Source organism: Globicephala melas, chromosome 3 (assembly GCF_963455315.2).
Source record: "Globicephala melas chromosome 3, mGloMel1.2, whole genome shotgun sequence".
Lineage (NCBI taxonomy): Eukaryota > Metazoa > Chordata > Mammalia > Artiodactyla > Delphinidae > Globicephala > Globicephala melas.
Genome location: NC_083316.1, coordinates 4035559 through 4055873, shown reverse-complemented (window position 1 = coordinate 4055873; position 20315 = coordinate 4035559). Strand labels below are relative to the sequence as shown.

Genomic DNA, 20315 nt, shown 5'->3' with positions numbered 1-20315 from the left:
CTATGAACACTGGGGCGCATGCATAGACCTGATTAACATTTAACATTTAAATCAGTGGACTTTGAGTAAAGCCAATCACCCATCACAGTGGGGTGGGCCTCGTCCAATCAGTTGAAGGTCCCAAGAGCAAAGACTGATGTTTCCCTGAGAAGAAGGAATTCGGCCTCAAGACTGTAACATAGACACCCTGCCTGAGGGATCTGTTCGCTGGTGGGGAGCTTTGGTACCTTGGACCGGCCCGAGGTAAAGAGAGCCAGGAGGGTGCTGTGCCTGCTGTTCTGAGAAGGGTCTGAGGCTCGGTGTGGGCATCATCTGGCCTGACTCTGTCTCGGGGCCGGGAGGGGCCTCTGTGCCCCGGTCCCATGTTCACCCACAGACTCTGCTGGGACGGCCACGCCGATGAGTACGATCCAGCCAGTGGGATCTTAGCTCCCAGACCAGGGATCAAAATCAAACCCATGGCGGTGAAAGTACCAAGGTTTAACCAGTGGGCAACCAGGAATTCTGGGATTCATGTTCAATGCGAAGTCAGTAAATGGTGGTTCCATTCTCTACTACAGGAGAAAAAAGTAGGGTATCACGGTGATGGTGGCTTCATGGAGTGAGTTTGGGAGTGTTCCTTCCTCTGCAATATTTTGGAAGAGTTTGAGAAGGATGGATGTTGGCTCTTCTCTGAATGTTGATGGAATTGACCTGTGAAGCCATCTAGTCCTGGGCTTTTGTTTGTTGGAGGATTTTTGATTTCAATTTCAATTTCAAAAAAAAAAAACAAAACCCTGCCTGAGTTTCCAGCCTGCTGCTCTGCAGAACCTCTGCAGGCTCAAGGCTGCAGTATCAACTCTAACCCGAACTTGTGGACTGCTGCCTGGCGTGCAGGTTTTGGACTTGCCAGCTCCCACAATCGTGTGAGTCAATCCCTTAAAACACCCACCCCCTCTATAAATATATTGTGCCTGTGTCTCTAGAGAATGCTGACTAATACAGCAGGGATAACAGGGTCAGGGGTCACCTTTCAATTAATCGTGTCATCTCTAGAGAGGTTGCACCTGTCCTGTGCAGGTTGCAGGTGAAGCCGTAGAAAACCTGGTCCCTGGGCGGGATGACCCTGCAGAAGTGCCCCCCTGCACAGGCTGCCACCATCACCAACCGTCTTCCCTGAAGCCTCCTCATTCGGGGGCATTTTCTCCTCAGACTGATTCCAGCACTTTCTACCAGGTTCTGGAGCCCCGTTTCTCTTTGAGGCCAATTTCCCGGTCTCTGTGCCAGCCCTCGCATCTAAGAGCAGACGTCATGAAGACTCACGAGCAGTTCAGAAGCACGCCGCACAATATAAAATTTATTATAAAACTTCAGTAAATATAAATATCCAGGTGCCATTTGGAATGGAGATCGCACCACAGGAAAGGATTAAAAGCCACACGGATACTGACGGGAGGATGTCAGAGGCCAGCCGCGCAGCTTTTCACCAGGAAATAGGCCTTCCTTCTGAATGGGTGTTACAAAAACAACCAAAATTTACGGAAACATTTTTTTTGAAAACCCCGCAAAATACAAAAACGAAACACAGGGCTCCAAGGTCATCACTTGACATCTGCCCAAGTGGACCCACCACTAGTCCTCAGTAGGACGGTGGGGATTCGGTGTAACCAGTAAGTCTCTAATTCAGATACAACCTGTAATTCTGTCACTTGAAATAGAAAAGCAGTAAGAAATGGGTTTAAATAGGAACACTCACTTGTAAATAACTGAGAAAGATAAAACATAAAATAAGAAAATTCTCTCCTCCAGCACACAAGTCTGAAAGGGACAGGAGCACCTTAGCAGGGATTTCATTTTCCCGTTTCCAGAGGCGAGGTCCCCAATCAGGATGGAGACCAGCTCTCCTGTCCGGGCCCCGGGTCCCTGTGCAGAGAAACTGCTCTTGGGGCAGGATGGGCCTGGGGACGCAGCCTAAAGCTGATCCCGCTGTCGGAAGGGACCTCCAGGTGGGAGCTGGGCCGACATCCTTAGAGGCAGGTGTTCCGTACTTCTCCCTCATTTCCTGGCCTGCCTTCCTTGACAAAGCTCTGCAGTTCTAGGTGAGCACGTGCCCTGCTGCACAGTGCGCCCTGCGGCCAGACTCAACATCCCCACCTCCCCGAGAGCATGTCCATGTGCCTGGGGATGCGCTCACACACACGAGTCACACACACGCTCACACACACACACACACACACACACACACAGGCATGCACAGAATCGTATATAAGAGCCCCAGATGTTTTTTCTTCTCCCAGCTTCCATCTTCCTCGGAAGCACCCCGGTGTAGACCACACAGCTCGCTGGTGCTGGAAACAGGTACCTCCTGTGCCCTGTCAGCTCACAGGTTGGATGTGGAGCACGTCTTGCAGCATTGCTGGCCGTAGAAGTGGTGGCTGCACATCCCGTGCTGGGGCACCAGGGGGCACCAGTGGAAGCGGTCCTCGCAGAAGGCGTCTGAAAGTGAGCAGTCCCGAGTTAGTCACCGTTCCAGCACCCCGTGTCTGCTGCCACTGCCAATAACTCCAGAAAATCAAGGTAAATCTGTCATTGCCCTGAAGCTGCTGAAGGAGGGCAGCTCCTCAGGTCAAATGCGCCATGTGGGTTGTACTGTTTTCACAAGACCTTTCTTGGAAGCTTCCCGCAAAGTTGAAATTTTCTGCTTTTTGTGCTAAACCCATCCACATAACCACTCATCCACCCAAGGCGATGGGGCTTCTGTGGACTGGACTCCAATTGCTGAGTCCCTGATTGAGCCAGACCACTCATTCTCCTCCAGCCCCATTTTCTCTTCCAGAAACCTCGACAGATACACAGGGCATGGTCCCCGCAAATACCTGAGGCACCGAGGGCGTGTGCACAAGGATGGCGTTTAGAGCGCATCCAAGGAATAATCTGGGTTCTCCTTTACCTCGGGCGGAAAGGGCTGCTCTACTTAAAATCGGCTTCTCTGAATATAAAGAGCAGCAGTGAAGCAGGAGCATCTGATTTCCCAGCCGTCTGTATCATTTCTGGGGAGGCGTGAGAAGCGAGGGGTCTGCTTTGTGGGCTATGTCATGGGAAAGCTGGGGGAGGAGATGGAGAGAGAACCGGGGAGCCGACACCAACCCCTCGACCTAGCGGGCGCCCCGCACCTGCTCAGCCCTCTTAGGAGACACTCCGGAAACGGGACAGCCCCCCCGGAAACGCCAAGGTCAAGCCGAAGGGCTCCGACACTCACCTTTCTTCTGTGCGATGGGGCAGAAGCGGGTGTTGCAGGCCTGGGAGGCCGCGGGCTTCTGGTGCGCGGAGCAGCCCACGGCCGGCCGGCGCCCCGCCAGGCACTGCACTGACCTCGTCTGCATGCCGCCTCCACAGCTGGCCGTGCACTGCGGGAAGCACAAGCAAGAGTCACCGGGGCCACCAGGTCTCGTAAGCTTCCCCCCGCCCCCCAACAGGCTCCTCACGGTGGTCTGCCTCAACCAACCACTGTGGGTGGCTGAGCAGTTCTGGATTTTTCCCAGGTATGGACCCTGGGGAGAAGTGCCCAGAAGCCTGAACGTCCTTGAGTCATCAAGGGTCCGATGGACACCAAAAAGTGGCACACGCATCTGGGGATGCAGGCTGTGGGTCTCTAGTGGAATGCCGTCACCAAGCCAGCCCTTCTAGTGCCCCTGACCTGGAAACGCTTGACTAGCCAACTCCCCAGGAGTTGGCACTCAGCCCTTCCAGACCCCAAGCGCAGGGACTCTGCGTGTCTGGAGGTTCCCCGGGCTCGTTCGCGTGCTCCCGGGAACTTTGTTTCCCGACGCCGAGGCCCCCGCGCTCTAAGGCACAGAGCACAGCGGGGCCAGAGTAGGAAGGAGAGGCTGGATCAGACCATCCCTCACCAGCTGGCCGGGCGCACACCCCATAGACCACAGCAGCGGGTCCATCTGAGATCAACTGCCGGCAATAAACCAGGAGGGACGTGGGTGATTAGAGAGAAGGAGGGGCCCAAACGGGTAGCAGTGAATATGCCCAAACAGAAGGCGACTCGAGGTCTAGACGGAAGCATGTGAATTGTGCTCAGACAAGGCTGTGAGTTCAAGACAGTTAAGAACGTAAGCAATTAAAGGAGCACCTGCAAAATGTCGGGGTCAGAGAACGTTTTGGATATCCTGTGGATAAGCTAAATGGTTGCTTTAAAACATGAGGCTAAAGCCGTGCAGACTTAGGGACACACATAACTCAGGCTGCTGCCAGCATGTACAGGTCCGTGCCAGCCCCAGGGCTGCCCTTCCACAGCAGAAACAGCCCACAGCCAGATGCTTGCCTGCAGCCGGATGTTCAGGACCCACTGCAAACAGAGCCTGGAGAAGTGGCTTTGACATCCCCTGGGATAGGGACTCTGTGATGGAGTAAGTAAAACATCTCTATCTGCCCCTCGGGGGGAGAAAAGTTGGAAACAGAGAGTCCTGAAAACTCATAAGCTGAAGGAACTGTTCCTGCTTCTTGTTTTTGTCTTTAGGGAAAGGATGGCTGTGCCCCTGGAGAGAAAATCCAGGGCTTTAGCTGATAAGCATGTGGGTTTGGAACATTCTGTGAGGCTTACCCCTTCTCTTCAAAACCAATTTCAGCGAACGTCATCAATAGTTCAGTTTCAGTATATGACTGTGGCAGCCAGGAAAACAACAATGTTGTGGGAAGACTCACGTCTGATTCCTCAATCGTGAGGCCCATCCGCGATAGAGCTAGATGTTTCCCACTGCCTGTAACATCTTTCTGAACGTTCCGGCAGAGCCGCAATTCTGGCCTGGGTGCTTTGCACTCTGGTTCCAGGCCCTCCCTCAGCTGTCATTGTGGACTGAGAACTTACAGGGCTGCACTGCCACAGGGTTCCTAGGGTCTCTTTGGTCACATCTTCCTCTGTAGGTGATGAATGTCTCTGCCTTGTGAGTTGAGTTTCTTTCATCAACAGCAGCAGAGGCAGAATTCCACTCTTGCTAAAGATGTTCTGCCTCAATGAGAAATCAAGAGATCTGGCCAGCATGTTGCATCACTTAAACAGCACCAAGTGGTTTGATTCTTTTTTTGTCATTGGTTGATTTATTCACAAAGAGGGATCCTCCTCCTCCTCTTACCAGGCACTGTTCTAGGCTCCAGACACTAGCGCTGAGCACAAGCAGCTCGCCCTTCCTCGGGGCACTTTCTAAAGCCGCTACTCAAAGCTTGGTTTCTGGACAAGCAGCCCTGGCAACAGCTGGGAGCCTGTCAACATCCCTGCCTCCCACCTCTGGACGCTGCCTCAGAATCTGCACCACCCCCAGATGATCCATGAGAACACCCAGTGTGAGAAGAACTGGTCTAGAGAGATTTTAAACTCCCCGTGGGAGACATTTTTTGGGAAAAAAACCTCCAAATTGCTCAACTTTTGTGTTTCTTCATGTAAACAGAAAGAACTAAGATGTTTGCCTGCAGATTTTGAAAATACTTCACATTGATAGAACCAGAGATAGAGCAGGAGAGGGAAGAAAAAGAAGGAATCTGAAAAAGTTTATTCACTTTTTTTGGTTTGTTTTCCCCAGGAAGGAAAAGCTATGCAAGTGGTTCAGCTATATCATAAACATAATGGCCTCAAACTCAGCATGGGGTTTAGAAATCACATTCCAGATTTTCCACTGGATTTGCAGATGGGTTGATCCTAAGAATCTCTGTGCAGACTCCCAGGGTGGAGAGCGAGGGGCTGGGGCTGCAGGAGCAGCAGGTGTGGAGGACAAGTCACAGGACACAACACTGCTGGGAAAGGGATACTCGGTGGAAAGAGAGACCGGAGCTCAGATCTGAAGTCAAAGGCTAAGTCTTCTTCCTCAGCTTCATGGGGCTTAGCCTGAGCGTCTCAGGCCATTCCTCGTACTGATGGCAGGAGAGGCGGCCACCGTGCCGGGTGCTGACGGTGTCCTGCACCTGCTCTCTGACCTGCAGAGTGACAGCTGCTGTCGCCCTCTGTCCAGAACCCCTGCTGCTGGAGACACCCTCCACATCAGTGGCTCTCAAGCTCGAATGCGTGTCCGAATGAACCACAGGACTCAGCAAAGCAGAATGCTGGGGCCCAGGACCAAAGCTTGAACACCAGCAGGTCTGGGCTGGGCCCGAGAACCTGCATGTGTAGCCACGCTGCTACGGGTCGGGACATACCCGGAGAACTGCTCTCCAGTGAGTGACCGGAACCACACTGGCAAGAGCACCTTCCTCTTCTATTTTCAGAACTGACTTCAGTCACATTCAATCTAACAAAACTCGCACGTCAAGCTGACCTGCAGCTTGACTGCAAACAAGTAAATGAGCACCTGAGACTTTCCCCCGCGTGGCCCTGGCAGTCACTGTCATCTTCAGTCCATGGACTCTCCCCCCCCGCACCCTGCTCACTTCTGTTCACCTTCCAGGGCCTCAGTCTGAATGTCCCTGAGACAGAAAATGTGGATGACTCCCACTCTGTGGGTGGGTGGGTAGTTCTGTGTCTGTTTGCTGAGGGGAGAGGGGGTCCCTCCAGACTCTGGGGCGTGTGGCTTCAGGGTGCAGAGCAGGGACATCACCACTGAAGAGCTGGGCATGGGCTGCTCACCCCATTGCTGGGGCCCCGGGGCCTTAAGCCCCCTCCTGTTGCCTCTGGCCCTTCACCCCCACATGCTGCTGCTGGTGACAGGGCCTGAGACCAGGGCTCTGTCCAAGAACCAAGGAACCAGATGGAGAAAAACGTCGGGTCAGGATTCCATGGGATGGCCCCCTGAGGTCTAGCAATGAGGGTCTTCTTGTCATTCTAGAATTAAACGGCCTTCTGGAGGGTGATGCATGCCCGTCCTCACCTGGACCTCATGCAGACCAGCACACTCTGCTCTGAAAGGGCCCCTGTAGGTTGACCAGTCCTGCACCCTTCCAGGGAGTCTCAGGGAAGGCATCTACACAGACAGACTCTACGGACATTGAAATGCTGAAAGACCTCTCCCTTCGGATGTTCTCTGTGTGCCCTGACCCCTCGGCAATCCCCGTGTTCCTAGGAGGATTGACCACCCCTGTATAAGAGGCACTGCATAACCTCTGACTGGAGAAATGGGGGAATTGATGATTACTCTTAGTCATTATCAAAAAAACCCAAAGATACATTTTAAAATAATAACATTTGCCTCTGGGTTTGTTTTAAATTAGAGCGACTACTCTTGTTTATGTTATTGGTCTTCATGGAAAAATGCTAGTGAAGGCGATGTCTGAGAGCTCTAAGTCCTGATTGATGTTCTACGTGGTCTTAGTCTAAGGTAACCGTCCACCTGTCACATTCACAGGAACCTGTAAAACCACGGGGCTTCTTCCAGGGCAAAGTTCATCTCTCAAATGCATGGACACTTAGTAAACAAATGCATGTTAACTGCAGACAGCCAGAGGTCTCACACCTTCATCTTCCTTCTGGGAAGCCTCTACAGAGGCGGGAGGGGGGCAGTTTCTTCCCTTATTTATCACCTTCGTGGACCTCTCCAAGTTTGGAGCTTCAGCCACCATAACTTCTCCCAGAGACCAAATGTCTACTCAGTCAGGATGGGACCACACACACAATTTCTGCTCTAAACATAAACGGGGCTGTGTAGTTTTGTACGAATTCAATTGGTTACAGGCAGACTCCCTCCAGCTCAGGCGACCTTATCCATCAATGTCAACAAAACGGTTCCTGTTTTCCTGTGCACCCTCATAATTAGAAGAGGATGAGAGCAAATTATTAGAGGTGGGCGAATGGGTCAAGGGTGCAGGGCAGCCCTCTGTGATGGACTGACCACACTCATCCAGACCAAGCCTGCTGAAGTCTCCACATGTTCTGTGTGGGCCCATGTGTGTGTGTTCATGTGTATGTCCATATGTGTGAGTCTGTGTATGTGTGTGTGTGTTTGTTACATTGTTGCAGTCATAGTTGCCCAGATGGAAAACCCTATCGATGACGTCTGGGACATGGCTCTTTGCCCCTGAGAGCCCAAGGGTCTCCACATCAACTTGTGCACAGTCCTGGTGAGGAACCCCAGAACGAGACAGGGCCCCGGCACTCCAGCACTGAGAACACACCCAGTCTCTGTCATGTAGAGTCAGACATAGTCCAGCAGGTGTTCGTGCTTAAGCCTTTTCAAGACCAGGTCAGCGTGTGATCCACCGGATGCTAAGCCCAAACGACCCAAACGAATGAGGTCAGTCCTGCCAGACGACGTACTACTAACCAAAATGATAAGCTGGGCCATTGAGACCAATAGAAACTCTCCTGGTCAAATAACAGAACCCGCTACCTTCCTGCTGTCACAGGAATAACCTGTCTGCGGGCAAAACTGAGCCAGGCGCTGGCCACGCATTTCTGTCCCACAATTTCCCACGATGGCAGGGCACAGAGCTTTGGGTACAAGAGCTCATGGCAAACATCGCCTTTGAGTTATTACTCCCCAAAGTTACGGACTCGGAATGTAACAGATGAGTCACACCGGATAAGATCTTCAAGCAGCTTATGATAAAAATGACTTATTAGACAGACAGCTTGAATATTTCAGGCTGGTGAAAACTATGCAAGATGTATTTTTAGGTTTTAGGTTTTGGGTTAAAGTAAATAAGGATAAACCTTGTTTTTCTTTTTCTAAATTTGCCTGAAGTCTCTGAATTGAGCAGAGTGAATACTGGACTGATTCAGTCTCAGGAGCCTCAGTCTCCCCACGGACAGAGGGACCATGGTCTTGGGATCCACCTGTACTTGCCTCTGACTCACATTCTCAAAAAGACAGAGAAAGCGAAGCATCTGCCTCAGAAACAACTCGCCTCAGCTTCTTAGCTCATCCATCCCTTCACCTTGCTGGAAAGCCTGTGCACTCAGAGGAAAATAGAAGGGAAACGTGTGTAGCAAGTGATACTTTTGACCTACTTAAAAACAGCAAATGCTTGAAAAGGATGTGGTTCAAAGGTCCCCTGGTCCAATATTCTAAATTAAACAAATTCTAATTTAAATACCATTTGGGGAGGAGTTCATATATTTGTAAATGAAAAAGCAACATCAAGTTTGAAGATAAGAGGAACCAAGCAAAGCAAGAACACAGCTAGAGGGCAGTGCATACAGTGTGTGGAAGGTCTTTCTGCCTCTTCCTCTCCAAGGACTGAGGGATGGTTTCCTTCTTCAGAGCTCAGAGTTTGGGACCAGGGATGTGGCAGAGGCACCAGAGGGACGGCAATGGCCGGGCTGGGATGTTGCGATTTCTAGAGAAGATTATTGATTACCAGCCAATCCTGGGCTCACATACACAGCAGAGCTCCAACAGAATGAATTGGGGCTTCATTTGGGGGGATTTTAAAATGGTTTTATTCTAGTAAAATTTTAGCTAATACTGAAAAAAATTCCGTGGTGGATTAATTTGGTTCCAATATATATTTCCGTTTGTTTCCTTTGGCCTTAGATAAAAATCATAATTCTGTGTGATTTTTGCTCTGTCAAACTTGTTCATTTCAGGTTTGCATTCAGGGTTGAGTTTACGTCAGAAGATTGTTCAATAGAATTGTGGGTGGCGGGCACACATGAGGGAGGGTGAGTGCCATGCTTGGGGACCCCGGTCTGTGGGGAATCAGGAGAGCTGAGAGTGAAAGAGCCCACCGCCTGTCACCTCTTGGCCATTCCTGGATCAGGGGACTGTGGGTCACAGAGCCTTGAGGTCTCCCCTCTGAGATTCACATTCCTCCTTCTGGAGAAACCCCTGTGCTGGCGGACACCATGGTATTGTCGGATTCAGCTGCTGTAGCTCACATGCCCACTGTCCTCAGACTGCAAGCTGGGCTAAGAGGAATGTGAAGGAACTTAAGACACAGCCCTTGCTGCTGGGAGTCACCCTTGGGGGGTCAGGAGGAAACATGATGGGACAAGGACACAACTGAAAATGAGCAGCACCCTGCAGGGCCTTCCTGGGGACAGACACCCCCAGTGTCCCCCACCTCTTGTTTGTAGAAAAGCTTTAACCTCCTAGGCCTTCCCCAAGTACCAAAAATTAAAATTTAATCAGAGAAGTTAAAAAATGCTGAAACAAAGGAAAACAGTCCAGTAATACAAAATAATAGTTTAGCCATAAAACAAAGTCAAGGACCTTTGGTTCCTCCTCAAGGGCTACAGATAACATCCTGAGCCATGTCCTTGTGTTGTTTTGCAGACACTGAAACCCCACCAGAGAAAGTCAACTGCATGCTGACCACCAGCCAGCACATAGAGCCCATACCGGTTGGGGCCAGAAAATCGGCAACTGAGATTCCTGAAATACCACCCTGTTACCTCACCATCAACCAATCAGGGAACTGTGAACAAGCTGATCATGTACCCCGTAACCCTCTCCCTCAGTCTTTAAAAACCCTTTCCTGAAAGCTGTCAGGGAGTTTAGGTCTTTTTGAGGCTGTTCTCCTTGCTTGGTGTCTGCAGTAAACACTGTACCTTCCTTCACCACAAAATGGTGTCAGTAGATTGGCTTTGCTGTGCATTGGGCAAGCAGACCCAGGCTAGATTCGGTGACACCAAAAACAACCATGTTAGATGCTCAGGGCTGCTGGAACAAATGACCACAAGCTGGGGAGCTTGAAACAGCAGAAACAACTCTCTCAGTTCAGGAGGCCAGAAGTATAAAATCAAGACATTGGCAGAAGGAGCAAGTTCCATCTCTTCTGGAGGTCCTAAGGGGGAATCTGCTCATCCTTTTCCAGAGTCCGGCGGCTGCCAGCAATCCTGGGTGTTCTTGGGCCCATAGCTGCATCAATGTGACCTCTGCCTCTATTATCACATGACCTTTCCCCTGTGTGTCCTATAAGGACATTGGTCATTGGGTTAGGGTTCGCCCAAATCCAGAATGACCTCATCTTAGCTAATTAAACCTGCAAACTTCCTATTTCTGAATAAGATCGCATTTTGAGGTCCTGGGTGGACATGAGTTTTGGGGACACTGTTCACGGCAAGACACAGGACATGCCCAGGAGGCAGGGTGTGGTGTCCCTTCTGAGAGGAGCCACGCACAGTGGCTGTCATGGTGCAGGGGCCTCAGGAAAGGGATTTTGCATCAGGAGGGATTGAAGACGGGTCCCGGAGGCCAGGAAATACGTGAGGAGACTCAGATGGAGGGAGAGCTGGTCAAAGTCTGGCCCCACTGGTCCCGTCTGGCTAAGCACTGTGGTTGCACCAGTCACTCCTCCTGCCTGGCCCCTGGCTGGCACTGATTTCCACACAGAACACTGATGTCCTTTCCAGGACAGGTGGTGCAGACGAGCGTGTCTTGCCTGGGATGTGGCCTGCCCCACTGGCAGATCAATAACAGTAATTGTTCAGTCCTTAGTAAAGCTTACCCAGATCAACACTGGTTACACATTTCTGTGGAGCTGGGGACCCAGCAGCCTGCTTCTTTAGGAGCTGGTCTGGCCATATTCCCGATGCTTCCTCTGGGAGCTTTCCTCCCTCATCCCATCAGGTACACAGACTTGGGGAGATCCTCAATGACTAGAAACACATGTGCACGGGCTTCTCCTTGCGGTGGCTTCTCTTGCTGCAGAGCACGGGCTCTAGGCACGCGGGCTTCAGTAGTTGCGGCTCGTGGGCTCAGTAGTTGTGACTCGCGGGCTCTAGAGTGCAGGCTTAGTAGTTGTGGCACACGGGCTTATTTGCTCTGCGACATGTGGGATCTTCCCAGGCCAGGGCTCGAACCCGTGTCCCCTGAATTTGCAGGTGGATTCTTAACCACTGCACCACCAGGGAAGCCCCCCTGAGTCACTCATTGAATTTGTTTTTCATTTAGAATTCCATATTCAGCAAATATTCTGTGAATACTCTGTATGGGCTCGGTGCCCTGGTAGGCACTGGGGACTGTATATATAAAATGTACATATATGTATGCATGTATGTACCTACCCACCTGTCAGTGTGTAGGATACACAGTAAAACACTTAGCAGGACACTTGCCACAAAGTGATCTCTGGGTAAATACCAGTTGGGATGGTTGTTTTGTGACTATCTGCTTTCGAGCAGCTCACATCCAGCCGGAACCTCTCCACCCAGGCCAGCCACCAACACTGAGCAGGGGCTCTGCTCGCCCTCCCTTCACCCCTACCTGAGACCAGGGCGAGGCAAACCAGTCGGCCTGTGGGGAGCCTGCAGCCGCGAACAGGGGGTGCTTAGGGCAGGGGAATGGGGCGCAGATGCGTTCCAGCTCCAGGTGGGGCTGCGGTAGGTGCAAGCACTTCTTCGGGGCCAGCTCGCGGTACTTCCCAGAACTGTACTTCTCAGCACATTTGAAGAATCTTTTCTGTGTTCCTCTTTCACACGTAACAGAGCACTGAAAAGAAAAGACAACAAAGGATGCGGGTGAAAGGTATTTCTCCTGTGGTGGCTGTCTCTTCTACAAAATCATTGAGTCAAGAAGCCTCCTGGTTATATCAGCTTGACCGTTTTCCTAAGTATAAATGGTCAGTGGAATACATGGGACCTTGGCATGTTAAAAAGGTGTGACAGTATCTGCCATAAAAAGGAAGACCTTGTGGTCACAGTGGTCTAGCACTGGGGGCATGAGTTGGGGCAGGGCAATCAGAAACCGTGAAGAGAGTAATTCTGGAGCTACTGCTTCACTGGGAAATTGAAATGTTGGGCTGTACCTGACACCAGAATGCACTGAAATGTAATAGCTCCATGGATTCACACCACCCAACTGCAGCGTGATGCTGGCCCCTAAAGCAGGGGCAGGCAGGGGAAACCCAGGGCTCACAGTCATCCTCAGAAAGTCGAGTGCTGCCCTGAAGACAGCGAGCACAGACAGCGAACCTACTCGGTCCCACGGTGATGTGCTCTGAGCCTGAGCTGTCACTGCAGCCAGATCTTCTGGCATGGGCGGTGGGGCTCTGGGCAAATCTGTGGCCAGGCAGAGGCTGCAGACACCTGTCACAGAGGGATGACAGAGAAGACCAAAAGGTCAGCTCGGAGGTCACGGGGAAGGTCCCAGTGGCTGGCATTGCTGCCTTGGGCTGACATTTCTGCAGATCACATAAGTGGAGGAGCCCAGATGCCTGGGTTCTGGCCTCACACTCATGTTCAGACCTGGCTTACGGGTGTGCTCAGTGTGTCCTGATGCCAGGAATGAACTGGAGGACTCTTCCCAGGGCCTTGCTGGGGCCATGCCTAAGAGAGAAGTTCTGGGGTGTGTGTGTGTGTGTGTGTGTGTGTGTGTGTGTGTATGCACCCGTATGTGTTATACATTCAGTGCAAGGGCTTCCCAGGGGGACACCTCCCAGACACTATGCAGCCCCAGTTGCTTCCTTCCTAAGGACTTAGCCTCTGGGGATATGCACAGAAACAAAAGTCTTCTGACGACAACGCGATTCAGTCCTAGAGACTCTGATGTCCCCAGGTCCCAGGAGACAGAGGACCAGGAATTCTACCTTAGCAGAAACAGGCTTTATCCAAGAGTGATGATGTTTTTAGTTTTCAGTGGCAAATGGAAGTGTTGTCTCACCCGGGTTAAATGCCCTGCTCGGCACACCATCCCTTTATTGATTCATTCCTCCCTCCTGAGCAGGTTGCCATTGGAGGTGTGGGTACGGGGGCTGTGGTCCTGAGTCTGCCCCTGAGGGCGCGGGATCCGGGAGCTGGGGCCTTTCTCTTCACGTCCGCTCTAGAAAGGCAGCCCCCCAGCTGGGATCACAGGCGAGCTCCCGAGGGTGGCGGCGGCTGCTGCTCTCTGGGCGGCTGGCTTTCTGATGTCCGCTGTGCTTTACTGACCCCTGTGCCTCTGAGTGATGCACACCTCTCTGAAGGAGCCTCTCACAGGCCGCTCAGGCAACCCTTGGGATCGCTGCACCCGGGCAGGGGCCTGGCATGGCCTCCCGATGTCCCCTCATGGGCACGGGGGTGGGCAGCTCTGTCTGCTCCCCAGCAGGATGTCCGGCCCCAACTTGGGCCAAAGCGAGGCACAAAACCTTTAACACTTCAAACTCTTGTTTCCAAATGTTGGTCTCAGAGGAGCAGGGCTTGGGACAGTCCCCCGACAGTGCAGATCAGGGGCTTCCCAGCCTTCAGCAGCACAAGGCATTGAGCAAACCCAGCACAAGCAGTCTCTTCCCCAAATGAGAAGCCTGCCTATGCACATTCCTCTCAGGGAACGGGTCCTCTGTCTCCTGAGGTCATCCACCTGCTCTACTACCTAAGCATGGCCAGAGAAGTGGCTGCAGGTGTTCTGGGGTGCAGTGGGTGCCCCCACCCCATGGTCAGGGCAATGAACACCCCTCCCCTCACACCTGCCCCCGTTCACCCACTCAATCGCTGCTCAACACGAGGGAGTGATGAGCGCGTGGATGACCTGGGTGAGGTACGCCAGGGATGTGATGAGAAAGCCGAAGGACACTCCAACGAGTGCGTGCCAGGAGGGAGGACTGAATACTGGGCTATGGGCAGGGATCAGAGACTTGGGGGAAGAAGAAGCAGAGGAGAAGTGGAAGCAGAGAGACCAGATGAGAGGCAGCCCCAAGGCAGGAGCTGGTCGACCCAGTTTCATCTGGACCTGGTGCACCCACCTGGGACCTGGAGCACCTACCTGGACCAGTGCACCCACCTGGGACCCGGCACACCTACCTGGGATCAGTGCACCCAACTGGGATCAGTGAACCCAACTGGGGCCAGTGCACCCACCTGGGACCAAATGCACCTACCTGGGGCCAGTGCACCTACCTGGGACCAGTGTACGTACCTGGAACTAATGCACCTGCCTGGAACTAGTGCACCTGCCTGGGTCCAGGTACAACCACCTGGGATCAGTGCAGCTACCTGGGACCAGTGCACCTACCTGGGGCCAGTGCAATTACCTGGGACTAGTGCAACCCCTTGGGATCAGTGCACGTACCTGGGACCAGGTACACCCACCTGGGACCAGTGCACTTACCTGGGGCCAGTGCACCCACCTGGGATCAGTGCAGCTACCTGGCACCAGTGCACCTACCTCAAACTAGTGCACCTGCCTGGAACTAGTGCACCTGCCTTGGACCAGGTACACCCACCTGGGACCGGCACACCTACCTGGAATTAGGTGCACCTATCTGGGGCTAGTGCACCGACCTGGAATCAGTGCACCCACCTGGGATCAGTGCACCTACCTGGAATCAGGTGCACCTACCTGGAATCAGGTGCACTTATCTGGGGCTAGTGCACCTACTTGGAATCAGTGCACCCACCTGGGATCAGTGCACCCAGGTGAGACCAGTGCACCCACCTGGGACCAGTGCACCTACCTGGGACCAGGCGGATACAAGCCACTGCAGCTTCTTGTGCTTGTGGCAGCGCCTGAGCAGACAGGCCTCGTGAGTCCTGGGCTTGGGCTCCGAGGTGCAGACAGCGTCGGGCAGCAGCTGCGCCCTGGCCGAGGGGTTGGTGCTCTTACAGGCCACGGACCTCTTCCTCCACCCCTTCCCGCAGGTTCGAGAGCACTGCACGGGAAGAGCGCGTCAGCTCCTGCAAGGCCTGGTAAGACTCCAGCCCCACGCTGCCTAGGAGGGGCCCCGCCGTCCCCGTACGCTGGCCCTGCCCCATTACCTCCGCCCAGGGCCCGGCGCTCCACGCGGGTGGGCAGCTCTGAGGCTGGCAGGCCTGTCGGCTGGAGGGCATGGGCTGCGGACACAGGCTGGCGGAGACCCGCTCCGATTTGTAGTGTGCCCGCCGCGTGCACTGTACAGGCCGGCTCTGGGTGCCTCCACTGCACGTCCGGCTGCAGGCGCTCCAGTTCCCCACGGACCACCTGGGGGACAGAGAGACCCACAGTGAGGGACAGTGCCAGCTCTCCAGAGAGGAGGGCCGTGTCTGTGCGGGCATCGACCTGCATCATTTCCCACCTACTGTCTATAGGTGCACAGTTATTTTCAGTTGCCAGGCAGTCTCCCTGAGCTCCTACCCCTTCTAACTTCCACGATTAGCATTCCTGGTGGTCATGCTTCCCCTCCCTTGGCTTTCGGGTTCACTTGTACTTGGAAATAACTCCCCTCAACAGTGTGTCTGTTCCCTTTTTTCTAAAGAAAGTTTTTTTCTTTAGAAAACTTTTTTCTAAAGAAAATTTCAAACTTGTACAAAAATAAAGGCCTTCCGTGTCCACTCAGCTCCAAAGATGATCAGTTTATGCCCCCATCCCTATAGCATTTTGAAGCAAATTCTAGACATATTAATATTTCAATTCACATCTCTAAAAGATAAGGAGTCTTAGATTTTTCAACATAACCACAATGCCATGGTGACATCTAAAATTTTTAACGATAATCCCCATTAAATATTCAGCGTTCCATTCCCAAGTATGTCGTCAATGTCAAAATTTCATCACTCGTCAGAGTCAGAATCTGAATAAAGCTCATAGTTTGCAATTGGTTGATGTGTCTTTCTTCTCTTTTAGTCTGTAGGTTCTTCTGTAATCTCATTTATTTTTCTATTCCATTTATCTGTGACAGAAAGATTGCATACCTTACTGCGTCTCCATTTTTTTTTTTTTTTTTTTTGCTGATTTCAGGACTTTGCAAGTTACATCTCTGTGGTATCACTTAGTATGCTCCTCTGCACTTCCTGTAATTTAGGTGGATCTAATGCCTTTGTCAGATGCGGGTTTTTTGTCTGTTTGTTTGTTTTGTGTGATTACTTTAAAAGTGATGACTTCCAGCAGGAGACCTATAATGTCTGCTCGTCTTTCTTTCAATTTGTTAGCAGCTGCTGATGCTCGAGGATGTTTCTCGAAGCAGCCCTGTTTCTCTCTCTTCTGACTGTAAAAGCATTCTTTGTCGATAGGCATGTCGGCAGATGATGGAGGTGGGGAGGTTGGGTCCAGCTCAGCCCCGTGGCATCACCATTTGCTTTCAGATAAGCCTGCATGTGTCCCCAAAACTTTGCACAAGTCCACCCGCAGGAGGGCTGAGGGCACAGCCAGGGTGGGGCCCGTCTGGGGCGGGAGAGCCGAGAGGTGAGATGTGGTCCGGTAAGGAGTACCCATTTGGATGGAGGTCCTTGGGTCCCGGGGAGACGGCCATTTGCCATTTGGACTCTAAGAGGACTTGATTTCCACTCATATTTGTCTCCCTGTTCAGGCCGTGTAAGCAACATTTGAAAATTCTACAGAAAACTCAGGGCCCATGGGGCTCCGTGTCGGTGGTGGTCAAAAATCATCCCCAAGGGGAAAGGAAAAGCCGTGATCTCCTTCCCTCAGACAGAGCAGCGTGACCCCTGCAGGTGGAGCAGGGTCCGGCGATGTGTCCAGCTGTCAGTGTGATGGGGCCTCGAGGGACAGCAGGGCCCAGGAAGCTGTCATGAGGCTCTGCCTCGGCCAAGTCTAGGAGGGCCCAAGGGTCCCGAGCAGAAAACTTATGTCCTGTTCCACAGCATTTCTGAGTGTGAACTGATAGAACAAGATTTCCTCTTGAATCTGGAGGGAAGACAGGATTTGTGAAGATGCCTGGTTCTCCTTTGTCTTGGTGGCCTCCATTCTCTCCCCACACAGGGTGCCTGGACAGTCACACTTGGGTTGAGGACGCAAAGCAGTGTCCAGAAAGCCTGGCCGAGAGCTCACTAGGGGCCTCTCAGAGATGCTGTACCAACAGGAGAGATTCTGTGAGGACAGAGTGTGTGCACCGGGTTACGTGGGGAGAAACACAACAAGGGAGGAGGAAAGTACTCACCATCCCTCCTCCCGGGGACAATGATTCCTCATTAGCTCCTCACCCTTGATTCAGGTGCTTTCTGTGTGTGTGTGTGTGTGTGTGTGTGTGTGTGTGTGTGTGTGTGTGTAAATATATGTTATTTTTTTAACATGATTGAGGGAAGTATGAGCAACTTTTAAATTCAACATTTTTATAACTCAATGTCTAAAACAAACATTTTTCTTACCCTGAAAAGCTTCCATGAACATATTTTCAGAGTCTGTAATATTTTGCAGTACCAGACTGAGTAGATGAATATCTAAATAAGGAAATAAAGGCATAAAGGACCAGGAGATCCACAGACACCTGAAATCCTACAAGTTCTAGGTGGACCATGCCTCCAAGATTGCTGAGCAAACCACCAGCATGTTTCCTCAAGTTCTCAAAGGGGTCTGTGACCCAAATCATTTTAGAGCCAGATTTTGGACTCCTGTGAAAGTTCCCCTGGATGGGAAGTGGAAAGGATCTGCCCCCTGCCATGCCTGGGCTCTCAGCAGCCCTGCAGTAGCACCTGGTGCCTTTACCCTGAGGTGTACCATGATATTTTTACCTATTTTTGTTTGTAGAAGCCTTGAACTATTTTATACCAAGTGTTTTTCATGAACAGACTCTATTGTATTTCTAAGAAAATTATTTAAAAAGGATGCAAAGTTTTACTCATATAATAATAAACTATGTCAGGTTTGTAGGAACTGTTCTCTATCAACCGTGGAAATGCTTCCATTTTTCAATGTCAACAAGATTAGCGTTCTTTAATATCGTGTTAAACCACGGAAATTATGCCTAACCCTTATGAAACATGGGCTTTGGCCTCCTGGCTGTGATGAGTCTGCATTTGGATCTTCTCCATTGCTTTTCTGTTGTTTTTATGTTTCCTCCCACTTCTTAAGTTTGCTCTCTCAACCCCGCAGCCTCATAAACTATAATCGGTGTGCAAAGGCGTCTTGGCTCCTCCAAGGCTTTTCACACCCCTGAGTTAAGTCCTCTATCTCCACCATCTTAAGCTGTTCCAACTGGGTTGGTCCACTCTCTGCCCTTCTCTTCTGCACATCATTAAGAAGTGGTCCTGAGCAAAGATCGTTCACACAGCATCTGGAAATGCCAAGTGTCTGCTTTGTTTCACAGGAAGAGCTCTGGGGAAATGTCTTGATTTCAGCTTATGAAAGAGTCGAAATCCATGCAAGCTTCTGTGCTGACGTCTGAGGGTTCCATGAGCAGAACAAGGTGTGTTGGGTAGCTACCAGTGGCCATACTTGTCCTGCTTTGTTCTGGTTTTTCAAGTTTGCCATCTGGAACAAAGCAGGTGGATGGTATAACCCAAATCAGTCATGTTTCCCCGGCAGGATCTGGAGGACTCAGCTACGCGGCCACCACAGTACTTGCCCTGGCTGAGGGCTCCCCTGGGGCTCACCCTTACAGCCCTCAGTGCTGCCAGGAGAGGTGGTGGAATTTATGGTTGTCACTCAACAGTTTGAGCAGAATTTCCCGGCACCATCTGTTCCATATTCAACATCCCTAATTGTCAACAGTAATTATTTGTTTATCAGAAAATGACTTTCACCTCCTCATAAAAAAAAAAAAAAATAATAACGTTTTGGTTTTGGTTATTTAATGTTTCCTTTGAAAATACAAATTCCCAACAAGGGTATTTGGTTTAGTGAAATACGTTGTCATGAAGCACCACCCCCTCCCCCGCCAGGCAGGCACGGTGCTGTAACTGCCACTCAGGCTCAGAGGCCACCCTCGGTGGGGACCAGCGCCTGAGGCTCACAGCGGACCATCACCCACGGCCAGCCCAGGGCTGTCACGGATTCAGCATTAGGAGCTGTTCCCTTCAGTTTGGAATTCGGTTTCAGTTTCTTCTTCTGTTCTCTTCAAAGTTTCAAGATGAAGCACTAAGCCAATTCCATTTTGAGGAATAACTTCTGATCTGCGGAGCGGTCTTTCATTAACTCAATAAACACAAGGAGTCATGACGGGGCAGAACCCGGGTCACAGCCTGAACCTAGAGAAGGCCACGTTCACAGCTGGATTTAGTTCCAGGGAGGTGCGAGCTGGACAGGGTGAAGGACAACATTCAGACACAGCTCCGATTACAAGGTGTCTCCCACATCGGTCAGTCACGACCTTCACGTGCTAGTGTATCCAGCACAACCTTCAGGTAGGCTGTACTTAATCAAATCGCCCACTTTTACTTTCCGACATCATCTTTAAAATCCTCTGTGACTATAAACACAGACATTCACAGGCTCCACACTCAGTGGCCCAGGGCCTATGACAGACGCCACTGCGGCCCTACGGGCAGGGCAGCGTGTGGGATTTGAAGACAGAAGGACCTTGTCTTTGTATGAAACTACAGCCCCATCACATGTATAGGTGATCTGAGATTTACCACGCTTTTCATCTAAATGAACTGTTTCCAAGGTAACAGTGCACATCCAACAATAAACAGATGACAGTTTGAAAAATCTGCCTTAGCCACAGGGGAAAAAAAAAAAAAAAAGCCAGCTAAGAAGTTAACTTAAAGAGGACAGGCAGGCTGTGAGCGGAAAGCACAGCAGCCGGGATCAGAGGTCTTGGGAGGACGAGGAGGGAGAGAA

At 51.5% G+C, this 20315-nt stretch overlaps 1 protein-coding gene across 1 annotated transcript in view; it reads right to left on the bottom strand.

Annotated features, from left to right (window-relative positions):
* Window positions 1-1316: 1316 nt before the first annotated feature.
* Window positions 1317-20315, bottom strand: part of ADAMTS16 (ADAM metallopeptidase with thrombospondin type 1 motif 16) — a 155237-nt gene continuing 136238 nt past the window's right edge. The window contains exons 19-23 of the mRNA XM_060295642.1: window positions 15581-15782; window positions 15280-15474; window positions 12117-12341; window positions 3239-3386; window positions 1317-2475 (exon numbers count right to left, since the gene is read on the bottom strand). Of these exons, the coding sequence (XP_060151625.1) occupies window positions 2360-2475; window positions 3239-3386; window positions 12117-12341; window positions 15280-15474; window positions 15581-15782 (886 nt within the window). The 3' untranslated portion in view covers window positions 1317-2359. The remainder of the gene's footprint in view (window positions 2476-3238; window positions 3387-12116; window positions 12342-15279; window positions 15475-15580; window positions 15783-20315) is intronic.